This window comes from Apus apus, chromosome Z, assembly GCF_020740795.1.
Source record: "Apus apus isolate bApuApu2 chromosome Z, bApuApu2.pri.cur, whole genome shotgun sequence".
NCBI lineage: Eukaryota > Metazoa > Chordata > Aves > Apodiformes > Apodidae > Apus > Apus apus.
In genome coordinates, this window is record NC_067312.1 from 25,100,947 (window position 1) to 25,113,844 (window position 12,898).

At 37.1% G+C, this 12,898-nt stretch overlaps 2 protein-coding genes across 5 annotated transcripts in view; one reads left to right on the plus strand and one right to left on the minus strand.

Moving 5' to 3' along the window:
* Nucleotides 1-12,898, minus strand: part of SCAMP1 (secretory carrier membrane protein 1) — a 186,931-nt gene that overhangs the window by 127,811 nt on the left and 46,222 nt on the right. The window lies entirely within an intron of this gene.
* The window catches only part of AP3B1 (adaptor related protein complex 3 subunit beta 1), a 211,450-nt gene that overhangs the window by 80,768 nt on the left and 117,784 nt on the right, over nucleotides 1-12,898 (plus strand). For all 4 annotated transcript variants that reach the window (XM_051641898.1, XM_051641897.1, XM_051641899.1 and 1 more), the window contains one exon: nucleotides 5,184-5,363. In XM_051641898.1, the coding sequence (XP_051497858.1) occupies nucleotides 5,184-5,363 (180 nt within the window). The remainder of the gene's footprint in view (nucleotides 1-5,183; nucleotides 5,364-12,898) is intronic.

Consider the following 12,898-nt stretch of genomic DNA (forward strand, 5'->3'; position numbering starts at 1 on the left):
AAAATTACCATCTCGAAAAGTAATATAACTAGTCGTGTAGTCATGTGTGAAGGCATAATTGGTTGTTTTGGAGGAAACTAGTTCCTCTTTGGTTTTGGTTGGTTCTGCAGTTAGGTTAATGGTTGGCAGAGTGAGCTTATGGTTGGACTCAATGATCTTAAATGTCTTTTCCAGCCAGAATGATTCTGTGATTCTGTGTACTAGTTCACTATAATTCTATTTTTTCTATTCACTTAACAAGACTTATGATCTAGCTTTTGGGCATAGGTTTTAAAGTAAGATTTGTTGCTTACGTTGCTTTTGGCATACTGTGGAAGACTGTAGAACTGCATTGTGTTTGTAGCCTGTGCATTTTACAATTCTGATTGTGAAAACAATAGAAATCAAGTTCATTAATGATACCTGAGTTAAAAAAATATATAATCTTATAATAATATATGTTAAAGGAAATATGTCTGTTCTCCAGACTTGTAAAGTGAAAAGAAATTGTGACTTGCATTCATTCCTCAGTCTGAACTAAAGTATCCCAAAGTGCATCTGAAGAGGAAAGGCAGAATGTAGACCTCTGGCACAGATGTAGTTGTATGGATGCTGAGCATAGTAAAATTGTCAAATTTATTTCAGGTTTCCATCTTTAATTTCGATCTGATTATATTTTGTTTGGACAGATACTTCCATTATAAGGCAGGTTTGTGATGTTCATGGGGAAATCCAAGTACACGGGCTGCTTGATAATTTTTTTTTTCCTGCCCCGTCCAGTGACCCAGGCCACATATGTTTGTACTGTATTATAGCTTTTGCTTTTATAGCTCCTGTTCTAGGAGCAGGTAGTATACAGAGCACAGCCCTACTTTTGAGCTCTCTTAGGAGAGAAGAATGTTGGAGAGCAATTTCAAAACACATTGGCCAGACTTGCAGGTGTTCATTCTTGACTATGTGCTCCTGATATTGTGTCCCCAGAAACCTCTGTTGTGAAGTAATATGGGAAGGGATAGAGGCAAGTTTTGATTTAAGACTGATGTAACATTAGGTTATTGCATGGAATCTGTTTATTTCTAGTTGAAATTTACACTTTTTTTCTACTGAGAATATTGTAATCACATTGAATTACTTCTAACATTTAAATAAATGCTTATTCTGTTCTGACGTGGTACTTTACTCCTGAATTTAAAAGATACAATATTAATTCTATTTTGCAGGTGAAGAGGCTTTATACAAACACGTGATTATCGAGTTTTCTTTTGCACACTGTATGGCTGCTAGATGAAGCACAGATTCTTGCGAAATGAGACCCCTTAGATTAAAAAATGATGCTAGGGATTGGTGATGTCTTTGGAATGAAGATCTTGACCTTTTTAAACTAAAGCAGTGTATTTAGGTGTAATGGGAAGAGCAAGCTGGGCTTTGTGTTTTTCAACAGTAGCCTCCTATTAATAAGTTAGTGTTGTAGTTTGGAACCCAAAAGTGTGGATAAGAGAATGTTTTCTTAACTTACTGATTTAATGTTGGTAAAAACATTGCTTTTTTGGAAAAAAAAAAATACTGAGTTTGTGTAGATGGTTTATTGTGATAGATCTATTATCCAGCTATTAGAAGATAAATGACTGATCTTTTCCAGTTTCCTTGCCTCCAGAAAATTGAAATAAGAAGGGGAATATCATTTGGGCTGTATGATTGGGGCAGGTGGGGCAGCCATTAATTTAAAAGAGAGGAATCTTGGCAGCATAGGCCAACTTGCACTGTATTATCAATCAAACCTCGATGCACTTCTTCTGATGACCCAGCACTCTCAGGTTTTTGCAGCGTTAATTAGAATTCATGACAAAATAGATGCAAGGAAACATTTTGTACCCTTCATAATTTTATAGAAAATTTATTGTTATTAGAAGAACCATTTGCTTAGTGTGATTTTTTTCATTACCAGCTTGTCAACTAGCATAGATAATCTGGAGAAAATATGAACTCCATAGATTGGGTGTCACTTTTGTTGATGGTTCATGTAGTTTACCTTGGAGCACAGCTAATGGCTGAAGTTCATAGCAACAGCACAGAAAAACGTGGCAACCAGTGGAAGACAAATGAACCGTGTTTATTGCTTTAATATAAAAAATACATAAATGGAAAGCAGCATTTGAATTTGATGAGCTCATTGCAATTTTTTTTTGAGTGATTAATATTTTCTGCTTATACAAAAAGCTACTATTGACACAGTGAGATGGAAATTAACTGACTGTTTTTTGGAAACTGATATTTTTTGGTTTTATATTGATTGGATCATTTTGTTTTAATTCTAGATATTTTTATGGAATATTGAGCATTTAATAAACAAAGATTATTAGCTGTTCCTCTGATGTTTAGATATATAGTAGGATCATACTGTAGGGGAAACAGTGTCAACTAGAAAATAATCTCTTATGAAGAAAGCATTAGGAAATTTTCTCAGGTAAATCCTCCTATTACTTGTGCATTTTTAATTTGTCTTACATTCTCACCTCCCCCTCTCCCCCCCTTTAAATTGAAAGCCTAATTCGGAAAATGGAATAATGGAGAGTGGGGCGTGATCATAAATAACATAATGATGAATAGCAATTCCAGTACTGACTTGTAGATCTAGGAACTTGCCACAGGAATAAAACACATGTTCACCTGGTATACCGCTTGCATTTCATAGTGTATATTCAGATTTTTATTACTGTCATTTAAGAGTTCACAAGTGACAGTATTCTCATTGTAAACTTGAGCAGGTGACTGATGTGAATTGGAAAAAGTAGTTTAGAATTCCTGTAATTCAGTATGACTGTTTCTTTATATCAGATTGTTGTGTTTTACTCATAGTAACTTAACTTTTAATAAACCAGCACTGTTCGTAGGATATGTGCTCGGTTTTATAAAATATAAACTAGTGTTATATGTATTACTTTGTCAGCTTTCAAATTATATAATATCCAAATGAAAGAGAAATCCAGCAAAATGTGTGTGCACTACTAGTTTGGTAAAAGACAAAGGTATCCATTCCAGAACTACAGTCGGACAGCAACATCTATGTTATCCTTCACCTATGAACCTAAAAGGGTATTTTTAAATATTAGGCTGTGACTATTCTTATAGTCATAAATCGATCTGTGAGTTAGTCTCTCTTTCTCCCCCTCCTTCCCTCCTCCCCTTGTATGTCAAGTCTGTCAAGAGACTCTGAACTGGCTTGTAGTGTGTAAGAATGGAATATCAATAATAAAGTCTATGGGACAGTGACTGAAAAAAAAAGTTTCCATGGTCTGAAAGTGTCATCCTTGTCTTCTGAAACTTCAGGTCTATCACACTGTCCTCTGCAAGCTGGTCTTAGCTGTAGTTTGGAGTTCTGCATCCTGATAAAATTGCTTTTCTTCAAGCAGGTTCCAAAATTTAACCCTTCCCAACCTTCCTGTCTTCGATTCTCAGCTTATCTGGCCTTATTGAATACCTATTTGGGAGCGATAGTGATTTGCCTGGAGTTAACCACTGTCTTGTGCTGAGCTTTGAACCCACACCTAAGTATCAACTTGCAGCAGTATTTAATTACAGAATTGCTTGCTACAGTGTGTTATTAAGGAGAAAGTTTAGTACAACAACAATGAGATATTGGTTTTGTGATACAGCAAAAAAAGGCAAATTATTTTAGATGTAAAATGTGTTTTATTTAGCTTTATCAGATAATCAAATTTTGCTCCCTGAAGTGAGTTGTATATTTGCTGGGACCAGCAAGTACCAGTAGGTGGACAGGGCTGGAGACAATAAATGCAACTTCACGTTTATTCGTATTGGTAATTCATAAAATCCCTACAGAGCCTGAAACTTGCTTAGCATAATAGCAAGACTATATTCTGAGCTGTTTTCTTTCAGTTGTAATGTTGGGTGCATACTAATAAACCAAATGTCAGCCAAATACAGGGAGAAAAATGTAACATATGAATATCATTGTATTTAATATTTCTCAAAAAGTACCATTTCAATAAACTGCACTTCTATTTAATTGCTTACTTTAAGTCATTGGGGAAATTTTAGAGGTTGAAATGCAGATCCCTAGTGCTCAGATAGAATATGACATTAATTTGCTGCCAGAAGGCTATACTGCATGCATGCTAACTGCATACATATCAGCTGCTTCATATAAAGTCTCATCATTTTAGTTATTTGACTTAACATGTATTCTGACACAAAACAAATCTTAATTAAAGCAATTAGAAGATAAAGAAAAGTAATTCCAGGCGCACAATGACATGTCCTCATAATGCATGGTCAGCTTCTGAGATTTTCCTGCAGTTAAAATAACCTGCTGCCAGAATTTTAACAGGAACCCCCAATATATGTTTCCTTTCTTTATTTTGAAAATGAAATACCCTATTAGAAGGTTTTAGTAAGCCTTGAGGTGTTAGAATATTGAGACTGTTTAATTTTCTCATGAAAGCAAAGCTATTTTTACAATAATAATCAGTATTTGTGTATATATAAAGATCCATTTCTTACAGAGGCAAAAAAATATGTGGGGGCATAGCAAGGCATAAATGATCCCTTCCTGTAATTTTGGAGCTGATAGAGGTGCGCTGAACAACATGCAGAAATTCTGCTTGTTTTCTTTGAGGAAGAGTGTTGCTATATCTCTGTATTGTATTGCTGATTCTTGTGTCATTTTTTGCAAAGTGTATCCATGAAACTAAATATAAAATTTCATATTATTATTAATTTGGCGATATTGAGAAAGAAGTTTGGATCCCAGTAGTGCTGGGAAACTTAGCCCAGCTTCTCTTTATTCGATCACGCCAGTGTTGATAAGAGAATCCCAACAGACCTTGTCAGCCATATCACTTATTATACTTCTTGTTGTTTTGTGTTATTTCTGAGTTAATTGAAAGTTCTCTGATAATTTATTTGGAAACTATAATGTAAGAAAAAAAATATGTGTCTTCAGGAGTGGAAGCTAAGATTTATGTGTGTAACAGAAACAGCAAGTGTTTTCTCTCTTACCTCAGTTCTATTCTAAGTAACATACCATTTTTGTGGGCTTAGGTTTATTTTTGTTGTTGTTGTTTCTTTTTACCGCATAGAAACTATTTCGAATTGCTGAGAATTGCTAATATTAATTCTGATTCTCAGTTGTGGATGAACTGTAGAAGGAATACTGACCTTCTGGTTTATATTTTGTTTTCTAGCTGGTAGCTGGAAGTGTTGTGATGGCATTTGAGGAAGTGTGTCCAGATAGAATTGATCTGATTCACAAGAACTACCGCAAGCTCTGTAACTTGTTGGTTGATGTGGAAGAGTGGGGCCAAGTTGTTATAATCCACATGTTAACTCGATATGCACGTACACAGTTTGTAAACCCATGGAAGGTAAGTTTGTGACTTTTAAAATTACTATTGTGTGCTTGCATTCTGAATTATTTCCATTGTTGAATATACTTAGTCTTTTAAGATGCATTTTTATGCAGACTTCAATAGAAGTAGAAATCAATGCGTAAGTCTTCACTAACACAAGGCATGAGAGCATGAGAATTCTCCTTCAAGGCTACAGCCTGTTCTGCTTTACCCTGAGCACATCCCATGGGCAGCAGAGAAGAGGCCTTTTTCTGTGGTTCTTTGAGCAACATGGCTCTTTGCTCTAGATTTTATATGAGTCAGAGTTAGGAAAGTTTGCCAGTCCATCCTGAAACTGGGTAGAATGTACTTTCTTTGTGGATATGAATACGCAGTATCACAGCATAGTGAATATTACATTGCTTGTTTAGGCTTTGCTAGTATTCTGAGGGTGTGTGTAGAGAGTTGAGTGTATGTTTTTAAAATATACAAAGTAAATAATCTGGTATTTTCCTTTATATTATGTAAATATGAGTGTACTCTTAACTAAAATTTCTAACAAGGGATATTCAAAATACTAATCCTGTCACTTCTAACAATAAAAATTAGCCTAAGAAATCAATACTATTAACATTGGTTTCAGTAGGGATTTAACTGTAGCAGAATACCTCTGGAAAGAACTGTAATTCCTCCACAGCTCAAGTTGTTTGCGTTTATTACAGGTTTGGGGGTGTTGCTACTGTTAAGTTTTATGACTTAATTTGAAACTAGTTAATGTTTAAAGCTGTACATACTCATTGACATATATGCTGTTTTACAGCAGTCATTGGACTTTGTACAGTTGCAGTTTGGGGTACCTACTTCTAATTAATGTAAAGTGATCCTAGAATCTTATGAAAAGTTTAATCATTTTATTTTTTAATTTCTCTGTTTTTCTTTAGTCTGAAGTAGTTCTGCTATAGCTCAGCTAATGTGTCTTAAAACTTCTGTTCGGACATTGTTACTTCGGTGCAGATTATTGTGTTTTGTAATGAGCATATTAAAAAATGTTAAAGAGTTTTTTTTTTAATTTATTTATTTGTAAGAACGCATCTTTCCAGAAAATTGCTTAAAATAAGGAAAGTATTTTTGGATAATGAGGCACTTAGGTAATTATTTTCCTAATGTCTTTGAGACAGTGTTTATTGCATGTTACTTGTTGAAAGAAAGTAACTTGCATTCTTCTCTCTGACCTTTAGAAAGAATAAAAATTGATAATTTTCTTTGCCTGAAGCTAGAGTTGCAAAATTGATTTAAGCCAGTAATAGTCTGTGACTGAATAAATTAAGAGTAGAAGAGGAGGCTGAACTCCTGTCTTGAAATTAAAAGGTTGGAGGTCTTTGTGGAATTAGGTTTCTTTAGGACTCTTACATACATTTTTTCACCTGAAACCAGGTGTATGACAGTTGTTGCTGTGGCCTGTGTTCTAGGAACATAAAAGGTTTGTGTAACAATACTGCCTGTGTCAACCTAAGGTTGGTTGTAAGTGGTATGGTATTAATAACAGTTTGTTTCCACTTTCATGAGCCTCAGGGCAAAATTTCGTTTGTCCACCTATTCAGCAATTAAATTAGCAGAATTTTTTCCTGAGGGTAGGTGAAATGCATACTGTTGTCAATAGTTTCTTAAATGAACTCATCATATAACAGGGTATCTTGTGCAGTAGAAGAGATTTTTAATTTAGTTTATTTGCATCATTATGGATCAGTATTTAGGCTGTTTATATGTAAATGTATGATTTGAGGAACAATTAAGTGTTGACAAAGTAGATTGCAGTCATATCAATTGCAGTGCATTTTCTATAATTTTTCTAACTGACATCTTTGATGATAAATAGTGGATGCCAAGTCAAAGCCGATTATACAGTGCACTAGGAATTCATGGTGCTGTCAGGGAGAAGACCGATTGACTTTAAATTTACATATTAATGAGAAGATTTGTTAAGAGGGTGCTTGACTATAGAAAATAACAGCATATTTATAGGGCACGACACTTTATAAATAAAGCTGATGCAGGAAAATGGAAATTAAACCTATCAGATTAATAAATTCAGGGCTGCTAAAATGCATATTTGCATTTTTATTCACTAAAATTTACTTTACTTTTTTAGAAACGTATGCTGCTTTTGTTCATGTTAAGCTAATTCCCAGTAAGTAATAGTGTCACATTTTGAACTGATTTCTAGTGCATTTCTAAGGAGAAATTTCAAATATTTACCAGTAAAGGAGAAAAATCTCTTTTTGAGCAATATGCTTAAAATTTTTGCAAAACTTTAACCGAGTTACCCATTAACCAAGAATACTTAGTTTTATATTCTGGTTTTTAGCTTCTCTGAAGGGTAGAATGTTTAATTCTGATCATGAACATTGTGAGGCAGACTGTCCTTGGTTTATCCCATTTGTCTTGAAAGATGTAGAGAGTTTTTTTGAAGTAGTTACATGTGAGCAGCAGTTTCGGAATAACCTTTTTCCATATGAACTCTGTTCAGCTTTAACATACAGTAACTGGAATGAAAGCAAGAAACTAATACTCTGGAGTGAAAAATACCTGCTCAGGACTAACTGGGAAAGAACTGTTTCAGCAGTGTTCTGGGGCACCACATATTTTATGACAGATAGAGTAATGCATCCCAGCTTAAATGTTTTGCCCTGCCCTTGTCTCGGGAATTGTTAAGGCTGGGAGTTGTTTGTGAACAGCTCCTGAAGCATTACAGCTTGCAACCTAATACATTAAGATGTTTAAAGTTGCCGTTGGATTTCATCAATGCATTAATTTGCAGTCTAGCAGTTCAGGAACCGATTTGCAAGCTGTTCAGCCGTCCCTGTTTCTGAAAGGAGATGAGGATCACAGTAGGTAGTGACTGCTTAAGCTGTCCTGGTATATAGGTCCAACACTGAATGTGTGTGCCATCTGGGAGGGTGTCTTCTAAAAAAACAGCTGAACTTGGCCAGAAGTTTTTACAATCACTATAGAGAGCAAAAAAGAGCTAAGAGCTGTGATCTTAACTCTTGAGCCAGCTAGGCTTTATTTCAGACAGTTGCAGGTTACAGAATTAAATTTTCTTGGTATTCAATTAAGATTGGAAGGAAATGGTTAATTCAGATTGATCATGGGCTTCAGTCATAACAAAGTTATTTATAAATAAGTACTTACAAGAAGCATGTCTCAAGCTTACACTTTTAGGGTTAACTATTGGAAGTATTGCTCAATTTGAAGTGCTCAGAATTTCTTACAACTGATGGCGGGAAGGAAATTAAGCCTGAAGAAAATGACCTTAAAAGAATTAAGACTTAAGACAGGAGAATAATAGCGAGTCTTTCAATGTATATACCTAAACCCATGAATCATGGAAAGTAGCCTGGCTCTTGAGGAATTACAAGAAGATACTAACTGAAAGTATTTATTTTCATTGCTAGCTATGACAAAATATTGAGGTTGCTTCTGACCTCAACCTTCCTGTGTTCTCTAGTCTTTAGTTAAATGCTTTAAAATGTTTCCTGGTCTTGTGGTGTTCTCTTAGTATCTTAGTTATGAATTCTTAGTGTATTCCATAAAGGTCATCGTTATGTGTAGTGGAATCTGGTGTCTAATGGCTACTTAAGACTGCTCAGCAGTGTCTCATACTGCTCTAAATATTTATTTTTGTTCCCTCTGTTGGGTTGTGCATTGAGTGAACTGTAATTGTAAAAGATAAAGCTTCAAAGCAAAGCACATAGGGAATGCTGTTTATCCTTAACTTCTGTAGAAATTAACTCTTTAAAGAGTATTCTGAATCAGTTCTGCTGGTTTAATGCAGGAGAAGATGATAAAACTTCTAAAGCCTATACTGAGAGGCTGAAAACAGAAGAAGGGAAAGGTGTATTCATGTTTATAGCCTCCTGATAACTAGATGAATTAGCTAGAAAAAAAGTGAAAAAAATGGAAGAAGCTGAAGTAATTTTAAAATATTCTGTATGCAAATAATTAATCAATCTGAATATACCTTTCCGTTCTGTTCTCAGCCCCTTAATAGAGAATTTACAAGTTTTACTATGATCTGCTGTAATAAGATGAGTAAGGAGACAGAGATAGTCAAACATGTTTAAGAAATACTAGGAATAGCATTCAATCTTTTAGGATAAAATTATTCAAGATATGTTATGTATTAGTACATTGTAAACCTTCCTGTTTTGTTGTAGATATTTGTGCTCTGTGGTTCTACCAGATGATAGTTTGGCCGTGGTGGCTGTTGCTGCTGCTGTTGCTGCTGCTGCTGTTTTTCCCCAGCCCTAAAAAATGATAAAGCCAGAAAATTTTCTTCCCTGGATATCAAAAGCAGTCATCTCATTTTCAGCTTCCATTAAGCTGACCTCTTCAAACACAAGGATGAAACCACATAGATCAATAGATTTACTTGAGCCTGATTTGGCTGTTAAGATAAAAATATTAAATTTAGGAAGACTAGCATACAGTGAAGGTATCGCATTCCATTCTTCCATTCTTACTATACTTGTCAGAATCCTCAGTCTGAATTTGGAGTATTGTGGATTCAGTTAGTGCTTCCCTTTTTGTCAGAGTGTGCAATGCTGTCTGACCAGGTCCTTTTCGATATACACGAGAGGGGTTAATGTTTAGTACTAAATGCACTTATTTGAAAACATTTGTTGCATAAAATAGAATGGCTAACTATTTTACTGCAATACCAGTTTTATTTTTCCCTACCAGGTGTACTACTTATTAAGATGAGAATAACCTAAAGCATAGTTGTATGAAAAAATGGCCTCAACTTGATTGTGGAAAGTGGATTACTTGAAATTCTAAGCAAATCTTTCTGGTCATTATGGTTATAATCTGACTGTTTTAATGTTCACTGTGTGATAGTGTCTTCTGTGATTGAAAGAGGGAGAATCAGTATCTTTCTACCATCCCTCCATCTTCTCGTTTCCTTCCTTGGTGTTAGGGTAGTGATTCTAAGGCAATATGGATAAAGGAATTGATCCATCAGAAGAATAACTGAAAGGCCGGGGAGGGTTACATTTCAGCCACATGAATTGCCTGATCTGGTTTGTTTTGTGGCTGCTAAGTGTTTGCTGTTGGCAAAAGAGAAGTACAGTGTAGAGATAAAATGCTGTTTGTCTGCATACAATACAGCAAACAGTATTACTATGGTTTCGGTTAGGCCCATGACCGGCTTGTAGTGGAATAGGAGCGGTGGGTAGGATCTGTGTAGGCAAGTTCTCTAGGACACCTGTATCAACTCAAATAAAGGAGACAACCCCAACTTTTCCCATAAATTTAACTGGCAAAGGTTCTATGTACTCCATCCAATGCTGTAGCCTTACTTTCCTGAAATACTATGAGTGGGGTTTTTTTATTATTTATTTATATACATACATATATAATTTATATACAGGATAAAGTATTCTAACTATCTGTGGCAAATTGTTGTAAAAGTTGTTAAAATTGTTTTTATATCTGCATAGATTGCTTACTTACAGAGATGAAAATTAATTGGATGGAAACACTGAAATATTTTTATAGAAATCTAATTATCAACTATATTAAATGCTAAAAAAATTTAATTTAAATATCAGATGGACCAGGCCCTCATCAGCTCATGAGCTGCCAAGATTTCTAGCTTTAATTTTGGCCATTTCAGTGCTATTTAATAGTAGAAAATTATGTAAGCAACATTAAATTAATCATAGAATCGTTCAGGTTGGGAGGGACCTTGAAGATCTTCAAGTTTCAATCCCCCTGCCATGAGCAGGGAACCCTACCACTAGATGAGGTTGCACAAAACCTCATCCAACCTGGCCTTAAAAACCTCCAGGGATGGGGCATCAACAACCTCCCTGGACAACCCATTCCAGTTCCTCACCACCCTGATAGTGAAGAAGTTCTTTCTAATATCTAACCTAAATCTCCCCTCTCTCAGTTTAAAACCATTATCCCTTGTCCTATCACTATCTTCTCTGATGAAAAGCCCCTCTCCAGCTTTCCTGTAGGCCCCCTTCAAGTACTGGAAGGCTGCTATAAGGTCTCCCCGGAGCCTTGTCTTCTCCAGGCTGAACAGCCCCAACTCTCTCAGCCTGTCTTGACAACAGAGGTGCTCCAGGCCTTTGATCGTCTTGGTGGCCCTTCTATGGACCCTTTCCAAAAGGTCTATTTCTTGTGCTGAGGGCACCAGAACTGTACACAGTATTCCAGGTGGGGTCTCACCAGAGCAGAGTAGAGGAGCAGAATCCCCTCCCTGGCCATGCTGGCCACACTTCTTTTGATGCAGCCCAGGATGTGTTTGGCTCTCTGGGCTCCAGCACACACTGGCAGCTCATGTCGAGCTTCTCATCTTCTACCACCTCCAAGTCCTTCTCCTTTAGGACTGCTCTCCAGCCATTCTTCCCTCAGCCTTTATTTGTGCCTGGGGTTGCACTGACCCAGGTGCGGGACCCTGCACTTGGCCTTGTTGAACTTCATGAGGTTGGCACTGGCCCACCTCTCCAGCCTGTCAAGGTCCCTCTGGATGGCATCCCTTCCCTCTTGGGTGTCAAGCACACCACACAGCTTGGTATCATCAGCAAACTTGCTGAGGATACACTCAATCCCACTGTCCGTGTCTCCAACAAAGATGTTAAACAGCACTGGTCCCAGTACTGACCCCGGAGGGACACCACTTGTCACCTTCTTCCATTTGGACACTGAGCCATTGACCGCAACTCTCTGCATGTGGCCATCCAGCCAATCTCTTATCCACCCAGTGGTCCATCTGTCAAATCCATGCCTTGTCAGTTTGGAGACCAGGATGTCATGTGGGACAGTGTCAAACACCTTGCACAAACCCAGGCAGATGATGTCAGTTGCTCTGCCACCATCCAACATCTCTGTAGCCTTGTTGTAGAAGGCCACCAAATTGGTCAGGCATGACTTGCCCTTAGTGAAGCCATGCTGGCTGTCACCAATCACCTCTTTATTTTCCATGTGCCTTAGCAGACTTTCCAGCAGGATCTGCTCTATCATCTTGCCAATCACAGAGGGGTGACTGACCGGCCTGTAGTTCCCTGGGTCTTCCTTTCTCACCTGTTTAAAAACAGAGGCTATGTTCCCTTTTTTCCAATCAGAAGGAATCTCACCAGACTGCCATGACCTCTCAATTATGATGGACAGAGGCTTAGCAACTGCATCTGCCAGCTCCCTCAGGACCTGTGAGTGAATCCCATCTGGTCCCATAGATTTATGCACCTTCAGGTTCTTTAGGTGGTCACGAACCTGCTCTACACCTATGGTGGGGTTAATTCACTCTCCCAGTCCCTGCTTTCACCTGGTGTGGCCTTTATGTTGAGGCTGGAGCACTTGCCAGAGAAGACTGAAGCAAAGAAGTCATTGAGGACCTCAGTCTTCTCAATATCCTGTGTTGCTACCTCACCTGTTTCCTTCAGGAGAGGGCCTACACTCTCCTTGGATGTCCTTTTCTCCCCAACATACCTGAAGAAGACTAAGGATAACTTAGGCTTTCCATCATGTCTTTTACCATAAGAACAAATGCAGCAGCAGTT